The following is a 16,883-nucleotide window of genomic DNA, read 5'->3' on the forward strand; positions in this document are numbered from 1 at the left end:
TCACCATTCATCACGAGGTTGGAACCAACAACCTACTGTCTTCTAGTCAGTCTCCTATCACACTGAGCTATTAACTTTTTGATTGTATAATATTTTTTTTACCTATTACACTATGGTATGGTATTTTTGGAAAAACAACAGAATGACCATATTTTGACTTTTTTCAACTTACTATAGTATGACTTTTGTTCAAAATTTGGAAATCTTAAATTCTGGTGTTTTTGGACATCATAAAATATGGTGGGTTTTTTTGTTATTTCTGGAAAAGCCAACCTACTACATGTATCAATAATAAGACCATTTTGATAGTTTTGGGGCATTTAAAAAAATGTTATGACTTTTTCACAAAAAAATGTAACATGCTATTGTGTGACTTTTTTTCTTCAAATTTTGGACATCTCAAAATATGGTGTTTTTCTGTTATTTCTGGAAAAAAATATACTACTACATGTATTAACAGACTATAATAAGACATTTTTAAGAGTATCGGGACATTTGAAAATGTTATGACTTTTTTTTTTTTAAACAAATTTTAATCCCAGGATTTTGTAACCCATTTTTATTTATCACCCAGTTTGTCCTATCTTGATCCTGGGCGCTACCTCGTCCCTGTCGGCCTGGGGAGAGCCCTGAACTGGCACATGCTTCCTCCAATACATGCGGAGTTGCGGACCGCTTCTTGACACCTGACAGGGGGAGATTCCCCGGTGGGACGTATCGCGTGGGAGGATCACGTTATTCCCACCGGTTCCTCTCCCCCCCATCAGGCGCCCCGACCGACCAGAGGGAGGCTCTATAGCGACCAGGATCAATGCATGTTTTTGTTTTGTGTTGGACATCTCAAAATATGCTGATTTTCTGTTATTTCTGGAAAAAATATACTTCTAAATGTATCAACAGACCATTTTAAGAGTATCTGGGCATTTGTATTCCTGTCTGATGATAGTCCCCATAGTAGCCTTTTCATTGCAGTGAAAGCGTTTCTTGAAACTTGAGCTCACTGTATAAAATGACCTGTTATAACCCTTAGAATAAGCTTCATCAAACTTGTTTATGATGTATGGATTTCCTAGGTATATTGACTTTTGGATGATGTGTGAAGCTAATCTTGGTTTGTTAAACTCAGTGTTTCAGCAGGTGTTGAATGACTGAATGACATTGTTTAGGTGGGAACAGTTAACCTGACGTGATGTTGGCTAAAGGAAGGAAACATTAAACATTCAGTTTCTTGTAGATGCCCTGAAGACCTACAACCCTTTAATTAAAAAAGCACATCCAGTACACAGGGAGCATGTGTTGCTGTGGCAAAATGCAGTAACCTTGAACATTTTGAAATCAGATGAGTCTAAAGATATAAAGAGTTTTAAACGAAAAGACAGAAGTATGCAAAACAAATCAAATCCTTATAATTATAGTAATGATAGTGTTCACATCATGTCCACATGCCTGACTCCTCAATTATCAGGCTTTTTCCACAAACATGCAGCAGAGTTTGTGTGTGTGAGCTAAGGTCCCAGCTGGTTCCCACTGTGCAGCTGGTTTCCATTTTGACTCCGTTTGTTATTCCTCCAGGGAACAGATAATGCGACTGTCCATTTGTGCCTCCAGTCAGCACGAAGGAGTGAGCAATATCTCTGCTAATGACTCACCAGAACAAAAACACGCCTTTGCATTCAGCCAGTCCACACGGCCATCAGCAGTCTGATGTGAGTCGGTATATCAACAGTCAAGTTCTCAGACACACTGATGCATTCAGATGAGGGTTAAACCAGCTAACCACTTGTCATTGTGGATTTACGGTGTAAACAATAAACGACACAATTCACAACACAATACATTCTGAAGATGACACATTCAAAAGTCTTCTCACAATCTTCTCTGGTCTTGCTGTGTAGTTTGTTGTTCACAAATATGAACACACAGATGGGCGTGGATGGCAAAAGCCTAAACTCTCTTTGGGCTTCTTTACCCAGAAATCTGAAGCACATTAGGCTTTTGCCAATTCATTTCCCCAAAGATGATCTGCCAGCTTGGATTAAAGTCTCATATGACTCAACTGTGCTTTTGAACACATCACAAGCCTTTCAAGTTGGCCACAGATCCGGCTTTCTAAGCATTTTGTCCTGGGTAAGGGCTCATGCAGATCACTCAGCCTGCTGGGAGGGACTAATGCGTGACGAACACCTGCTTCTCACCGTAGTCCGTCTCTTCTCCCGCCGTTCCTCCGATCTTATCCTTCCACTTAAAGGGCCAGGATGTGGGGCTGGTCCTGTTGTGGCAGCTCAGTTTGGGGTCGTGCAGGAGGTTCCACATCAGCCAGATTTGAGGAACGCTGAGGCTGTGAACCACCATGAGTTCCCGATAAAAACAGGGGTCAAAGGTCTGGAGGTGGGGCGCTGCAGACGGTCGGGGGATCCCAAAGGTCCGGAAGCCCTGGTGGCGGGATGGTTTCACGCCGATCAGCTGGAGGCACATTCCCAGAAAGACATCATCGATGGGGAACAACTCAACCTGGGAATGGAAAAAACATCTTAAAACCAATGTTGGAAAAAGTATTCAGATCCTTTACTTCAGTAAAAGTACTAATACCACTCAGTGAAATTACTCCACTACAGTAAAATCCTGCATTAAAAACTTACTGAAGTAAAAGTACAAAAGTATCAGCATCAAAATGTACTTAAAGTATCAAAAGTAAAAGAACATGTTATGCAGAATGACCTTAAAATAATTCTTAAATTATTTTTATTGATACATTTATGTAAGCACAGTTTTAATTTTTCTCAAAGTAGAGCTAATTTAAAACTAAATATACTGTTATAAGGTTTAATTAAATAAATGTCTTATCACTTTGAATTTATCATGTTTTTTTATGTTAAATCTTCATGTGAAAAGTAACTTAAGCTGTCAGCTAAATGTAGTGGAGTAAAAAGTACAATATTTGGGTCAAAATGTAGTATAGTAGAAGTATAAAGTTACATAAAATGGGAATACTCAAGTAAAGTACAAGTACCTCAAAATTATACTTAAGTACAGTACTTGAGTAAATGTACTTAGTTACATTCCACCACTAATTAAAACAAGGAACTATACTACCTTGAGATGCTGTCTAGAATATAAATAAAAGAGAATGCAATCATTTTCAAATCCTTTTTGACATATATTCAATTATATATTTCTTGTTCAGACTGATGAACCTTATTGTTTATTGTAAATGTATATACACGAACCTCCCTGAAAAAGACGTCACTTCGATGGCAGCATATGTTGCTCCAAACCGCTTTGTACCTTTCAACATTAGACACGTTTCCATCAGATACTTCCTCTAGTGAGCCGCTATGGGTGGGGCTTGGGAGAGAGGATCCGCCCAAGATCCACTCAACTTTGCCAGTTAGCAGGTAGTACCTAGTCGACCCTAATTGGATACTGTTGAGGCAGGATATGACGTGAATAGAACTTGACACAACCTCAACATAACAGCTCCATTTTCAAAAGAAATAAGCAGAGCAGACTGAGATGAGAGAATCGAGAACAAGAAACCAAAGAAGAGAAGATGATAGCTGTGTTTCCACTAGGGGGGAAAGTGGCCACCGGGAAAGTCTCAGGCCACACCCTCTCAAAAGTCTTCTCACTCTGCGTGTCTCCACTACAAGTTAGCCCCCAGAGGGATTTAGAGTCTCTGGAGGTGACGTATGGTTTTCGCCGTCGCTAACTGTGCATAATTAGCCATGCTGCTATCAGCTGCTGACGTTGTGCACAGAGTCTCCGCTGATCATAAACATAGTGATTGTGAGTTAACGGCATCACTAACTGTGCATAGAGTGTCTGGTGCTTGTTGTAAACAAACAGAGATCACTAAGTGAACACCTCCTGCAGCAGCAGCACATACACACTGTACTGCTACAGAGCTAACTGTAGCTAACTGCTGCTAACGGCGGCTCTTCATAACAAGCCGGCCTCCGGCTAGATAGCATCTAGCTATCTTCAAGAGTAAGAAGGAGTCGCTGGATTTGTCTCCAGTCTCTTTCTTGAAAAATAGTCACTAAGGGGGTCTGAAAAGTGGCTAAATTTAGCAACAAAGTCGCTAAGTTGGGAACACTGCTTTGCCAGGTTTTACAAAAATGGCTGCTGTCGTGTAGAGTACTACGTCACATCCTGCTTAGCGATCTATCCAATCAGTAACCAGGCTGTTTTCAGGGGATGAAAAAGACCCTGCTCTACAACAGGGACTAAAAAAGTCCTGACAAAAGCCAGCTCTGGACTGCTCATATTCAAATTAGGGGCGTTTTGGCAAGTGAGAGCCGCCTCATTCCAGGTATTGTCCAGCTATTACCCGGTAGTGGAAACAGCCCTGATGTCCATGTTTCAACTGTTTGGTTGTCGCTGAATAATCACGTAAGTGGCGCAGAACTATTTACGTCACATTCGAAGGGCCGAGGGGAACTTCCTGGTGGGCGGAGCCAAAACACTCAGCTGCTTTCCAAAAAGTACTCAGTGGAAACGCACCTATTAGTGCCTTTACAGACCTGCATTTTTCGCATACACACCCCCATACCGTCACAGATGCTGGCTTTTGAACTTTGTGCTGGCAACAGTCTGGATGCTCTTTACCCTGGAGGACAGGGCGTCCATGATTTCCAAACTGAACCTCGCACCATACTTGCTTGTGAACCATGGTGCCTGTCAAGGATGGCCCTTTCACCCAAACATGACTTATCGCTTGTTATGAATTAACCTGTTTACCTGTGGAATGTTCCAAACAGGTGTTTTTTGTGCATCCCACAACCTTCTCAGTCTTTGGTTGGCCCTGTCCAAACTTTTTTTTTAAATCTGTGGCTGGGGGGCGTTCCCCCCACACCTGGTAGAGCGCGTACCAAAGAGGCCCAGTCCTCGTAAGCGGGCGGCCCAGGTTCGAATCCGGCTCGGAGCCCTTTCCCGCATGTCTTCCCCTCTGTCTCCCCCTTTCACTCTCAATATCTCTCTCTCTCAATAAAAGCTACAAAATGCCCAAAAAAATATCTAAAAAAATAAATAAATCTGTGGCTGGAATCAAATTCAGAATAAGCAAATATTTACAAAAATCTGTGGCGTTGATGAGGTAAAGTGTTAGATACAGTCATGGTAAAATCCATTTTTCTTTTCTTGATAATCAAAATCATTATCAAGAAAACCATGGAAAATGTCTAGATATCAGCTCTTAAATTAAACTCTTATGAGCTATTTTTGATAATTATAATTATTATAATTATAATTATATTTGTCCAAACAAATGTATCTTTAATTGTACCAGGCATTAAAATGAACAAGAAATTGGAGAAAACAAGGGTGGTCTATGATGGTATATTGCCTTTCACCAATTTTCAATTGAATATATGTCAGAAAGGATTAGCAAGTTATTGTATTCTGTTTTATTTACACTGCATCCAATCTTTTTTGGAATCAGAGTTGCAGATACAGACATACTAAAATATAACTGTCCAAGTTTGAAGTACCTGTTGACAGGCAGAGCTAAGTCTCCGAGCCGTATGTCCCGACATGACAAACCCTCCTCCACCAGCGTAATTTGGGTACAAACCCCCTCCATAAACAAACTCTGGCACGTAGTATTTGGAGCTGCGCCGACGGATGGGTTTAGCATGGATAATAATATCACCAACAAACAGATCCTTGTTTGGCTTTTGACCTTGAAGCATCTCCAGGATATTCTCCACATTAACATACACGTCAGCATCACCCTTGAAGATGAATCTGTATAAGAAGAGATATGTAACAGGAAAAGCATCAGATATGGTCACAGAATGCTGAGAATCACAACAATCCTTGATTTAGAGCAGGGGTCGGCAACCTTTACTAACAAAAGAACCACTGAGCCAAAAAAGAGAAAAAATGTCATAATGGAGCCATAAACCTTATTGTCAGCCTTAAAATGAAAATAAAACAGCCTACTACTGGGATGGGCACAATTTTTCATGGACACTACCACAGGGCCACATATAGGACCGTGTACTTAACCAGATATGATGAATTTTTAATGTGTTTAAAGTGCAGTAACTTAACATATTTCATGCTCAAATGCATGTTTAAAAGTATAAATAGGAAATGAAAAGGTTTGAAGCAAATAAAAAATAACCGCTTACTGTGATTTCTTCTTTTTTTTCAGTGCAAGAACAGCAGACCAACATTAATTACAAGAAGTAATTTTGTGCATTTTTACACTGCACTTTTAAGATTTCATGCTCAAATGCATGTAGTTGTACTGAGGGCCACTTCAAGTGAGGGTGAGGGCCGTATGGGGCCCCCGGGCCTCCAGTTGCCAATCCCTGGCCTACTAAGTCTAAATTAGCCTATTGACATTACTAAAAATGATGAGAATTTATTAATATGATTTTGTCAGAACGCAAAACTAGACTTGAAATTGGCAAAATGTACTTTTTTTTTTTTTTTTTATATTTTTTGAATGTCATATATAATACACACACACACACACATACATATATATATATATATATACATTTTTAACTCAAGAATACAAATTGCTTTGGGCCTACACCAATGATAAATTAACATTAAAATGTAAACATTTTTTAAAAAAAACCTCCACTGGACTGAAATGCACAACTCATTGCACATATGTTCACACTTTCACTGCCACTTTAACATGTTTGCACTACTAGTTTTTTAGTTTGGTCTTTGTTGTGTGTTTGTATTTTTATTTTATACTATTTTTTATTTTTTTATCTGGTAACACTTTACAATAACCATCATTTATAAATGGTAAACAGATAGTTTATTAATGTTTCATTTATTAATGTTTAACTAACTAAATAATTTATAAATTGCAAATAGATGGTATATTAATGTAAGCTTATAGTTACTTTACCATTAACAAACAATTACATTATAATTCAGATCAATAAAGGAATATTTGATCTAATGTTAAAGGAATAACTGTTTCCTTTTGTATAATTTTGTTGTCACAGCCACAGGGAGCCACTGCAGATGGCCTGAAGAGCCTCATGTGGCTCCAGAGCCTCAGGTTGCCGACCCCTAGTTTAGGCTTTATAAACACTGACTTGACATCAGGACAGCTGCTGTTAACCCATTCCAGAAAATGTGTTTCCTTTAGCGTGAGGTTGAAGAAGGTGTCTTCAAAGTCCCAGAGCAGGATATCCCTAAAAGTTTGACTCTCGTAGATCAAGAGGCGATCCCACAGAGGCAGAGCAGACCGGTTCCTGGGAACCCCCAGGAGGAAGACAGTACGAATGGACACACCATTTTGGAAAAGTCCCTCTTTACCCCAGGTCCGACGAACCACCTAAAAAAAATTTATACACAAGGAGAGAGAGATTATTTTGTTGATTTATAAAAAAAATTAAAAATTAAAAATAAAAAAAATCGCCCTGAAGGTGATCAAGAACAGCACCTTCAGTCAGAGACTAATTGCACCAATGTGCAAAACGGAGCGCTACAGGAAGTCCTGTATACCAGCTGCCATACAGTTTTATAATGCACAAAAATAACTTTGCACTTTGTAGTATTTATTATTGTATTTATTGTTTTTTTTATCTTTTTTTCTTGTTTTTTTTATCTTGTTTTTTAAGTATTTTAGCTATGTGAGGGAATGTGTGTTTGTTATGTCTGTCCATACGCTGTTTGTGACACTGTAATTTCCTGTAAAGGATTATTAAAGGATCTATCTATCTATCTATCCAAGAAATTGATTGAGTGGCTAAAGGTAAGGTAATACATGAAGCTGATGGAGAAATGCCAAAAACTGCAGTTCCTTTAATGGCCACTGGAGGCTGGCTCCAAAAAGTCTTGACCCCCTAAGTTAAAATCTCAAACATTACAGTAGAAATAAACATAAAATAGTTTTGCTCTCTGTAGATAAATTAATTTCTAAGTGCTTCCTGTCCTCTGTCCAGTAGGATATCCTAACCACTGGTGGAATGTAACTAAGTACATTTACTCAAGTACTGTACTTAAGTACAATTATGAGGTATGTATACTTTGCTTGAGTAACTTTGTACTTCTACTTCACTACATTTTAAGGCAAATATTGTACTTTTTACTCCACTAAAATTATGCCGAGGGCTTTAGTTACTTTACAGGTCGAGATTTTATATTGAAAAACATGATCAATTTAAAATGACTTGACATTTTATTAAATTTAACCAGATAACAGTATATTTAGTTGTTAAAATGAGCCCTGGCTTGAGAAAAGATTAGGCTTTCTTTTATTTTTAATTAAACCTCATAACAGCATAATAAGTATTTAAGGCCCTGCCTTGAGAAAATAAATGCATCAATAATAATAATAATCCCATAATGTATTAATAATATATATTTGTAATATATATTTAACAACCTGAGTGGGTTCATTCTGCATGACAAGTACTTTTACTTCTGATACTTTAAGTACATTTTGATGTTGATACTTTTGTACTGTTACTTCAGTAAGTTTTGAATGCAGGACTTTTACTTGTAGTGGAGTAATTTCACAGTTTGATATTAGTACTTTTACTGATGTAAGAGATCTGAATACTTTTTCCATCGCTGATCCTAACCTTAACCTTTAATCGCTCCCGACCAGACTTAGCATTTACTGTTGTATTAAGGCTTTAAGTAATCCTAACCAGTGGTGGAATGTAACTAAGTACATTTACTCAAGTACTGTACTTTAGTACAATTTTGAGGTACTAGTACTCTACATGAGTATTTCCATTTTATGTAACTTTATACTTCTACTTCACTAAATTTTGGGGCAAGTATTGTACTTTTTTACTCCACTACATTTAGCCGACAGCTTTAGTTACTTTACAGGTGGAGATTTAACATAAAATACATGATCAATTTGAAGTGATTAGACTTTCTTTTATTTTTAATTAAACCTCATAACAGCATAATAAGTAGCTAAAGCCCTACCTTGAGAAAACAAATGCATCGATAGTAATAATCCAATAATGTATTAATAATACACTACTGGCCAAAAATTTGGAAGCAACTTAAATTTACTGTTCACAATGGCTTTCTTAAAAACCAGTATGGATTCTTTGGATTTTTGGATGTGTTTACTGCATGATCAGACTTTACCTTTATTGAATTGAACTATTTTCCTCAATTTGGAAGAGTCACAGCTTCAGTGCAAAAGTAAAAAATAAATCACAGTTTGCATTATTCACTTTAGCTCTTTGACTTTTGAGAGTTTGGATACAAAAATCCCAGGAACTCTCAACTGTGTTCATATCTCTGACAAACTACCACAGAAATGGCTCAAATTGAAGCAGCTGAGTAAAGAAACAAGAGTTCAGATTTATACATTAAGGAAAGAAGGATGCACAAAGTCTAAGCAATAAAAACCTGATAATTATAGTAAAAATGTGTTCTCATTAGTGACTCTTTATATAATAATCACATTTATTTTGTTGTAAAGTATAGCAATGAAACTATGATCCTTTTTTGTACAAATTTGAACTTGCTTCCAAACTTCTGGCCTGTAGTGTACAAATTGGGAATTTATATTTAACAATCTGAGTGGGGCCATTCTGCATAACGAGTACTTTTACTTTTGATACTTTAAGTACATTTTGATGCTGATACTTTTGTACTTTTACTTCAGTAAGTTTTGAATGCAGGACTTTTACTTATGTATGGGATCTGAATACTTCTTCCACCCCTGGATCAGACACGTAGCAGCATCTCCACACTCATTTGGAGACATGTTTATGTCAATGTAAATGTTCGTCAAATATTCTGCTTTTAGCTCTACTTTTGGTCTCTACCGAAAGAAAAATAATATAAGAGAGTCTTCAGCTCCTAAATGTTACTTTTTTTTCTGTAAACAGCTGCTGGCACACACAAGTACGCATTTTCCACCAAATGTTGAACTGCTCAGAGCATTTTGACCTAAAATAAATTGGTTCGGTTCCCAAAAGTTTTTTCCCAGCTGGAACCAAACGATAGCAGGTTTTCCTTGACCTGAAGTATGAGCTGTGTCAGAATCACTGGGCCTGTCATATTCTGCCAGTTGGAAAGAGAGAAGTCATGTAAGAATCATTGGGGGGGGGGGGGGGGGGGGCATGCAGTGGTCTTAATAAGAGTCAAACTCCAGAAAGGAACCAGGTTAAGAACCAGAGCTAGATGGAAAATATGTATGAGAGCAGTGAGAGAGAACCAAAAGCAAAGATAGAAAGGTCACTATTTGACCACCTAAGCCCACCTAAACTTCAGTCTTATTTCTGTGCTGATTCATATTTTACCTGCCGTTTTTCGAAATCTGCTGGGATAGATTTCACAGCAATGAGCATGTAGGGAGAAGTAGTAGAGCCTTCTTCTTCCTCCGCTCCTTCAATGTGACATTTCTCTGGTTGGTCTATGAGCAGCTTGAAGTTTCTGTTGTCCTTTTCTCTCAGATAGCCCTCAAAGTCAAATGGTGGCATTGTGGGCAGAGGCTTGCCAGCAGCCTTAGTCGGCACAGCATTTTTCCGTCGCAACTTGGATTTCCCCTTAGATTTGACCTGAGGTTTGGGCTGGGACTGGGGAGGTTTAGACTTGGACTGAGGAGATTTAGATTTGGACTGAGGAGGTTTGGACTTGGACTGGGGCTTGCAGGGAGGCAGCTGTGGCTCTGAAGGGCTGGATGGGATCTGTTAATTAGGAGAAATGATCATGTTGTGAGACAGTTCATTTACTATAGCAAGTAAGTATCATACAGTGCATGAGTAATATAAAGGCTAAAATAAAAATGGCACCATCATTTATGTTCATACTGCTTCATGTTTATATTTCCAGGTTCAATATGAAATTTGTTGGCTCCCCTGCAGATCAGTACAGATGGACATTCACACAAATATAAATAATAACATGCTGTGTGCGCACTAATTGATGCACTCTACATATGCAGTACATATGCATACTGTGAAGGGCCCCGTCTGCAAGGTTTACTTTGTCTGTCTGCTGCATGTTACTTTATTAGGGCTTTCTCACTGAAAACAGCTGCCTGCTGTGGCTGGAAATAGCACTGATGAGAGAAGTGAGAGTGAGCCAAAACATTAAAGTTATGGACCATTAAAAAAAAACAATGAAGTGGATGATGCTATAAACCTCCGTAGAAGTGTTGATTACAATCTCTAGGTTTTGTCACTACACTACACTATACCTTTCACATTATGCAGTCATTTCATCTGTTGTTAATAGGGCTGAACCATATATTGTTTCTGACAGCCTCCGGAGCTGAAGACGGAAGTCAATCCAGAAGTGACAAAAAACTGCAGATACTCTAATGGCCACTTGAGGCTGGCTCCAAAAGGGAGTCAATACCCATAGACCCCCATGTAAAAATCCCTACCTTTACCTACAATAGAAAAAACATGTTTACAGCCTGGTACAAAAAACGCTTTTTGTCTCTATAAGGGCTGTATCCACTACCGGGTAATAACTGGACAATACCCAGAATGAGGCGAGTCTCACTCACCGAAACGCCCCTTATTTGGATACGAGCAGTCCAGTGGCTTGTAAAGAAGAGCCGCCGTTAGCGGCAGTTAGCTACAGCTAGCTCTGTAGCAGTACGTGTGCTGCTGCAGGAGGTGTTCACTTAGTGATCTCTGTTTGTTTACAGCAAGCACCGGACACTCTGTGCACAGTTAGCGATGCCGTTAATTCACAATCACTATGTTTATGATCAGCGGAGACTCTGTGCATAATAAGCCATGCTGCTTTCAGCTGCTGACGTTGTGCACAGTTAGCATCAGTGAAAACAATACGTCACCTCCGGAGTCTCTAAATCCCTCTGGGGGCTAACTTGTAGTGGAGACACGCAGAGTGAGAGGGCTTTTGAGAGGGTGTGGCCTGAGACTTTCCTGGTGGACACTTTCCCTCCCTAGTGGAAACACGGCTATAGATAATTTTCCCATTCAGGACTTCATTGAGGCTTATATTTATACATAATTAAAGGGTTTGGCCACTTTGAGTGACCAGCAGCTGCCCTCCAAGATGGCTTGCTGCTGCCCACCTCAGCTCACCTCACCTCCACCTATTTGCCCCTTTTTCTGCACTGCAAATGCTGACGAGAGCCACGGGAACGCTTTGAGCTTCATTTTGGCTCTTCAGAAGCCGATGTGACGGAGACCAGTCCATATTTTTTGCAATCTCAATCTCATTTCAATGTGCACGTGCAATTTAATTACACCACAGGATGTACAATATGAACCAAGCAAATTAACTCAAAGACATCATGCTACAACTAGCTGCTTGATAGTTCGACGTTTTTACAAAAGGACAACGTGTGCGCTTTTCATTTTCCATGACTAATCCAGTGTTTCCCATGAATTACCTACAGTCTAGGTAGACCGCTAAAGTTTCATTATAAACCAAAAATATTTCTACATTTCCCACTGTGTGGGGTTCGTACAATATGCCCAGAGGATTCAAATTGGTGGGCTAGGGGCCTCTCCCTGGTGCTGGCTCTAAGTGTGCTTGGAAAGAGTTAGCTTTACAGTCACCTGTTGCCTGGACCTAGGGCTGGGCGATATATCAATATAAAAGTTATATCGACATATTTTTAAATGTGATATGGAATTACACCATATTGCATACATCGATATAGTTCAACTTTCTTTCTTTCTTTATATATACATAAATGCTGCTACTAGGGTTTGTAATGTTTGTTATTCTTTTCTCATATAAATATATTTATTTCAGACAAAGGTTGTCCTTTTTCATTTCATAGGCTATTTTTATTTAAGATATTTTTTATTTAAATGTGCACTTTATGGAGCTTTGATTCTTTTTAAAAAAGGTACTCCTGTTGTTTTACAGTATTTATGTTCACTTAAATAAACGGTTTCAATAAAACTACTTGTGACATGTCATATTTGGCTTTGACTGAACATTTGCTCTCACTTTGGGATAAAAATATCAGGATATATATCAATGTATATCGATATTCAGCCTAAATGTATCGGGATATGACTTTTGGTCCATATCGCCCAGCCCTACCCGGACCTCACAGCTTACCACAATGAGTGCACTTATGATTAAATTGTTAACTAGAGGAAAAAATTTGCTTTCAAGATGAAAAAGGTCTTCATAGAACCATCAGACTGATGCATTTAACTTTAAAACATATACTTTTTCTTCCAGGGAGGAGCAGACCCTAGACCACCCTAGATTAACTAAAATTCCTGTTGGATAATTTTACATAATCGCAATGTATATCACCGAAAAAAAATTACAATCTCAGCGTTTTCCAATGTCATGCAGCCCTTACCGTTACAGTAAAATAATAACAGTGCAGCTTAATTTTTGTTGTTGTTGAACTGTTTATCTTTAAACACAATCTGAAGATACAAGCACACACACATTTATAACTGGAATCAGATCAGCTCATACCTCTGGAGACTCCTGGCCTGCTTTGGCCCCGCTGGCACCCAGTAAGGTCCTGCTGGAGCTGGTGGAGCCATGGATCTCCAGCTTCCACATCGGCCTGTCCCACCCAGAGGAGAGCACCACCTGGGAACATGGGAAAGATAAGATAGTGGACAGGTCGTTTTTTAAAGACTTTTCAGGAGGGAGGGGGTTGCATTGTCTGGTTACGAACTAGTGGTCGACCGATACGGGTTTTTTAAGGCCGATACCGATTATTTTGACATCAGTCTTAACCGATTCCGGATATGTGCTGCCGATTTTTGAAGCTGATATTGCCTTTTCCTCCCTCCATTTACATGATAAAAATGACACAATGATAACAAATGTTACACAAGTCTCAGTTTAAACAAAAAAAGAAACACTTTTTAAAAGAACAAACAAAACATATTAACAGTTTGATAGCAAACAATGTGTAGGTTGTTCTAGACCTCGAGGTGGTGGCGCCTCAGATGATCCACATATTTGATGTGTTTTTCTTTTTTGCGGTATCAGCAGCAGCTCACCAGAGAATGGCAGATGTTGCACCGAGCCTTGCCTGCTGTTGGCTCAGTGAAATGGGATCGTTGATCAGCGAACACACGTATGTATCGGCCGATACCATACAAGTAAAAAACGCAAATATCGGCCCGATATATCGGTCGAACATTACAAAAATCTTGAGCTACCCCTTTCTATTCTGGGGTTGGATTCATGCGTACCTGGCGAGCATAGAGCAGCAGACAGAACAGCACCAGTAGCAGCATCGTGCACATCACATCTCCCTTCACATGGAAGATCCTCCTCATCGTCACCATCTTCCTCAGCATTCTCTGAAGACACACCTCAGCTAGGTATTGAACAGGAATGCAGTGGAAAGGGGCCGCTTTGCTTACAGCAGTGGAGACTGATTTGGGTTTGCAGGCTAGCCTGCAGAATTTGATGAAGAAATGTGGTGATTTTCCTTCCAACTCTCTGCTGCATTGCTTAACATGTCAACAGGAAATCATGTAATTGGAAGAGCATCCATCTTGTTTGTCTCCATCCTCCCCTTCTGCTCAGACGCCAATGGGTGTAAGCATCCTGAAAAAAACAACAAATTTGCATAAACTTTGATGTTCTCTGCTGTTACTGATCCCTTTCTCCATTTTGGAGGGATAAACTGTCCTGGAAGTCTACGCTCTGATTGTGAAACCCTCTCTCATCTTGTGTAATGCAAAACACTAACCTTCCTTTGTGAATAGCCTGCATCCACATCCATTTTTTATTACAATGCTTATTTAATTCTCAGGAACATGAGAACATTAGTTGAAACCATTTAAAATGTGGTTGAATGAGAAGTTTTAAAGGGATACTTTAGCAACAACATCAAAAATGCATTCTTCCTCTTACCTATAGTGCAATTTATCAATCTAGATTATTTTGGTCATGTCATAGTCATGGACATATTAGCTGTAGAGAAGTCTGCCTTGTCTCCATAGAATGTGACTGTACGAAGCTTTTCTTGTGGTGCTCAAAACTCAACAGCAATGACTCTTTTTTCAGAAATCACAGTCCAAAGACTGTTTTGTGGGCAGTCTCAAGTAAGAAGTATACTAGAAAGAGAATAGTTTCCACTAAAGTAGTTAAAGTAGTACCGTCACTTTAGATAAGACCTGCTCCACTTCTCAAGTAACCACCTGCAAACAAACAACGTTTACATTTAAAGGTATTCAAGATGCCATTGAATTGGCTATATTTTTCTCTGTTTTACAGATGGTGCCCCAACGAGCTATGATTAAGAGAAAATCAAGTCATCTAACCACACTTTTGAACCTTGAGACACACAAGTGTTGATCAGTTTCATCCTTACATATTTGATATCCATATGGGAGGGAAAGCATTTATGATAACACCCTTTTATTTACATATTTGACACCCTGTGCAAGGTCATAATTTATTCATAAAAGAGGCATCCTAAATTCCCAACACCAATAATGTATTAATGATTTATATATGGGGAATTTATATTTAACAATCTGAGTGGGTCCATTCTGTATAGCGAGCACTTTTACTTTTGGTACTTTAAGTACATTTTGATGCTGATACTTTTGTACTTTTACTTCAGTTAGTTTTGAATGCAGGAATTTTACTTGTAGTGGAGTAATTTCACATTGTGATATTAGTACGTTTACTTAAGTAAGAGATCTGAAAAGTAGTTAAAGAGTACTGTCACTTTAGATAAGACCTGCTTGACATCTCAAGTAACCACTTGACAAACAAACAACGTTTACATTTAAAGGTATTCAAGATGCCATTGAATTAGCAACATTTTTCTCTGTTTTACACAGTGGTGCCCCAACGAGCTATGATTTAGAGCTAATCAAGTCATATCATTTCTTATAATTAATAATTATTTATGATAATTATTAATAATTCTTATAGCCATCTAACCCCACTTTTGAACTGTGAGATCCACACAAGTGTTGCTCAGTTTAATCCTTACATATTTGATATTCATATGGGAGGGATAGCATTTATGATAACACCCTTTTATTCACATATTTGACACCCTGTGCAAGGTCATCATTTATTTATAAAAGAGGCATCCTTAATTCCCAACACCAATAATGTATTAATGATTTATAAATGGGGAATTTATATTTAACAATCTGAGTGGGTCCATTCTGCATAACAAGTACTTTTACTTTTGATACTGTAAGTACATTTTGATGCTGATACTTTTGTACTTTTACTTCAGTAAGTTTTGAATGCAGGACTTTTACTTGTAGTGGAGTCATTTCACATTATGATTAGTAGCTACTTTTACTTAAGCAAGAGATCTGAAAAGTAGTTAAAGAGTACTGTCACTTTAGATAAGACGTGTTTCACATCTCAAGTAACCACTCGCAAACAAACAACGTTTACATTTAAAGGTATTCAAGATGCCACTGCTTGCAGATAACAGTGTATGAGAGTCTTTCTCTGGGTTCCCATCGATTCACAGCTCCCAACAGAAGGGGGAGTGTCTCTTATGTAAGTGAACATGAGGGTCCCAACTCTATCAAAGAACACCGTGTCCCAACATTCACATCATTTGTCCACATCCCTAAATAACGGCCTGTTATAGATGTGACAGTCTAATTCCAGCTATTCGTTTCCATCAAAAAACACAAATTCCTCACAAGAATGCCCAACAGCGGCTGCGCAACACACACACACACACACACACACACACACACACTATCATTTCTCGCAAAAAGTTTCTGCAGTGTCAACAACAGTGTTTTCCTGCATTTATAACCGTAACAGTTTTGAAATGTTCCCGGATTAATGCAAGTCATTCAAACTTACCAGCACAGACGGAGGAGGAGGTCAAAGTGGAAACATCTGTAGATGTGTGACACTGGAACAGAGGCTCCGCTCTGCGCTCCGACACACCGAGAGACTGAGAAAGTTTCCACACAGATCCAATGAGAGGAGAGCAGAGAGCTGCCCAGCTGCTG

At 38.8% G+C, this 16,883-nt stretch overlaps 1 protein-coding gene across 1 annotated transcript; it reads right to left on the minus strand.

Moving 5' to 3' along the window:
• Positions 1–1,213: 1,213 nt before the first annotated feature.
• b3gnt9 (UDP-GlcNAc:betaGal beta-1,3-N-acetylglucosaminyltransferase 9) lies at positions 1,214–16,856 on the minus strand. Its single transcript, XM_059335490.1, has 7 exons — positions 16,732–16,856; positions 14,121–14,481; positions 13,387–13,506; positions 10,257–10,643; positions 7,071–7,312; positions 5,490–5,745; positions 1,214–2,511 (listed from the first exon to the last, which is right to left on the minus strand). The coding sequence occupies exons 2-7, from the start codon at positions 14,226–14,228 to the stop codon at positions 2,167–2,169; spliced, it is 1,458 nt and encodes a 485-aa protein (XP_059191473.1). The 5' UTR covers positions 14,229–14,481; positions 16,732–16,856; the 3' UTR covers positions 1,214–2,166.
• Positions 16,857–16,883: the final 27 nt, after the last annotated feature.

The sequence above is a fragment of the Centropristis striata genome, chromosome 6 (assembly GCF_030273125.1).
Source record: "Centropristis striata isolate RG_2023a ecotype Rhode Island chromosome 6, C.striata_1.0, whole genome shotgun sequence".
Lineage (NCBI taxonomy): Eukaryota > Metazoa > Chordata > Actinopteri > Perciformes > Serranidae > Centropristis > Centropristis striata.

Excerpts from the sequence above, each read along its gene's own strand:
- b3gnt9 (XM_059335490.1), bottom strand. The coding sequence starts at position 14,228 with ATGCTGAGGAAGATGGTGACGATGAGGAGGATCTTCCATGTGAAGGGA. Across the intron at positions 13,507-14,120 it reads TGCTGCTCTATGCTCGCCAG|GTGGTGCTCTCCTCTGGGTG; the intron begins GTACGCATGAAT and ends CCATGTTCCCAG. Across the intron at positions 10,644-13,386 it reads CAGGCCAGGAGTCTCCAGAG|ATCCCATCCAGCCCTTCAGA; the intron begins GTATGAGCTGAT and ends CCTAATTAACAG.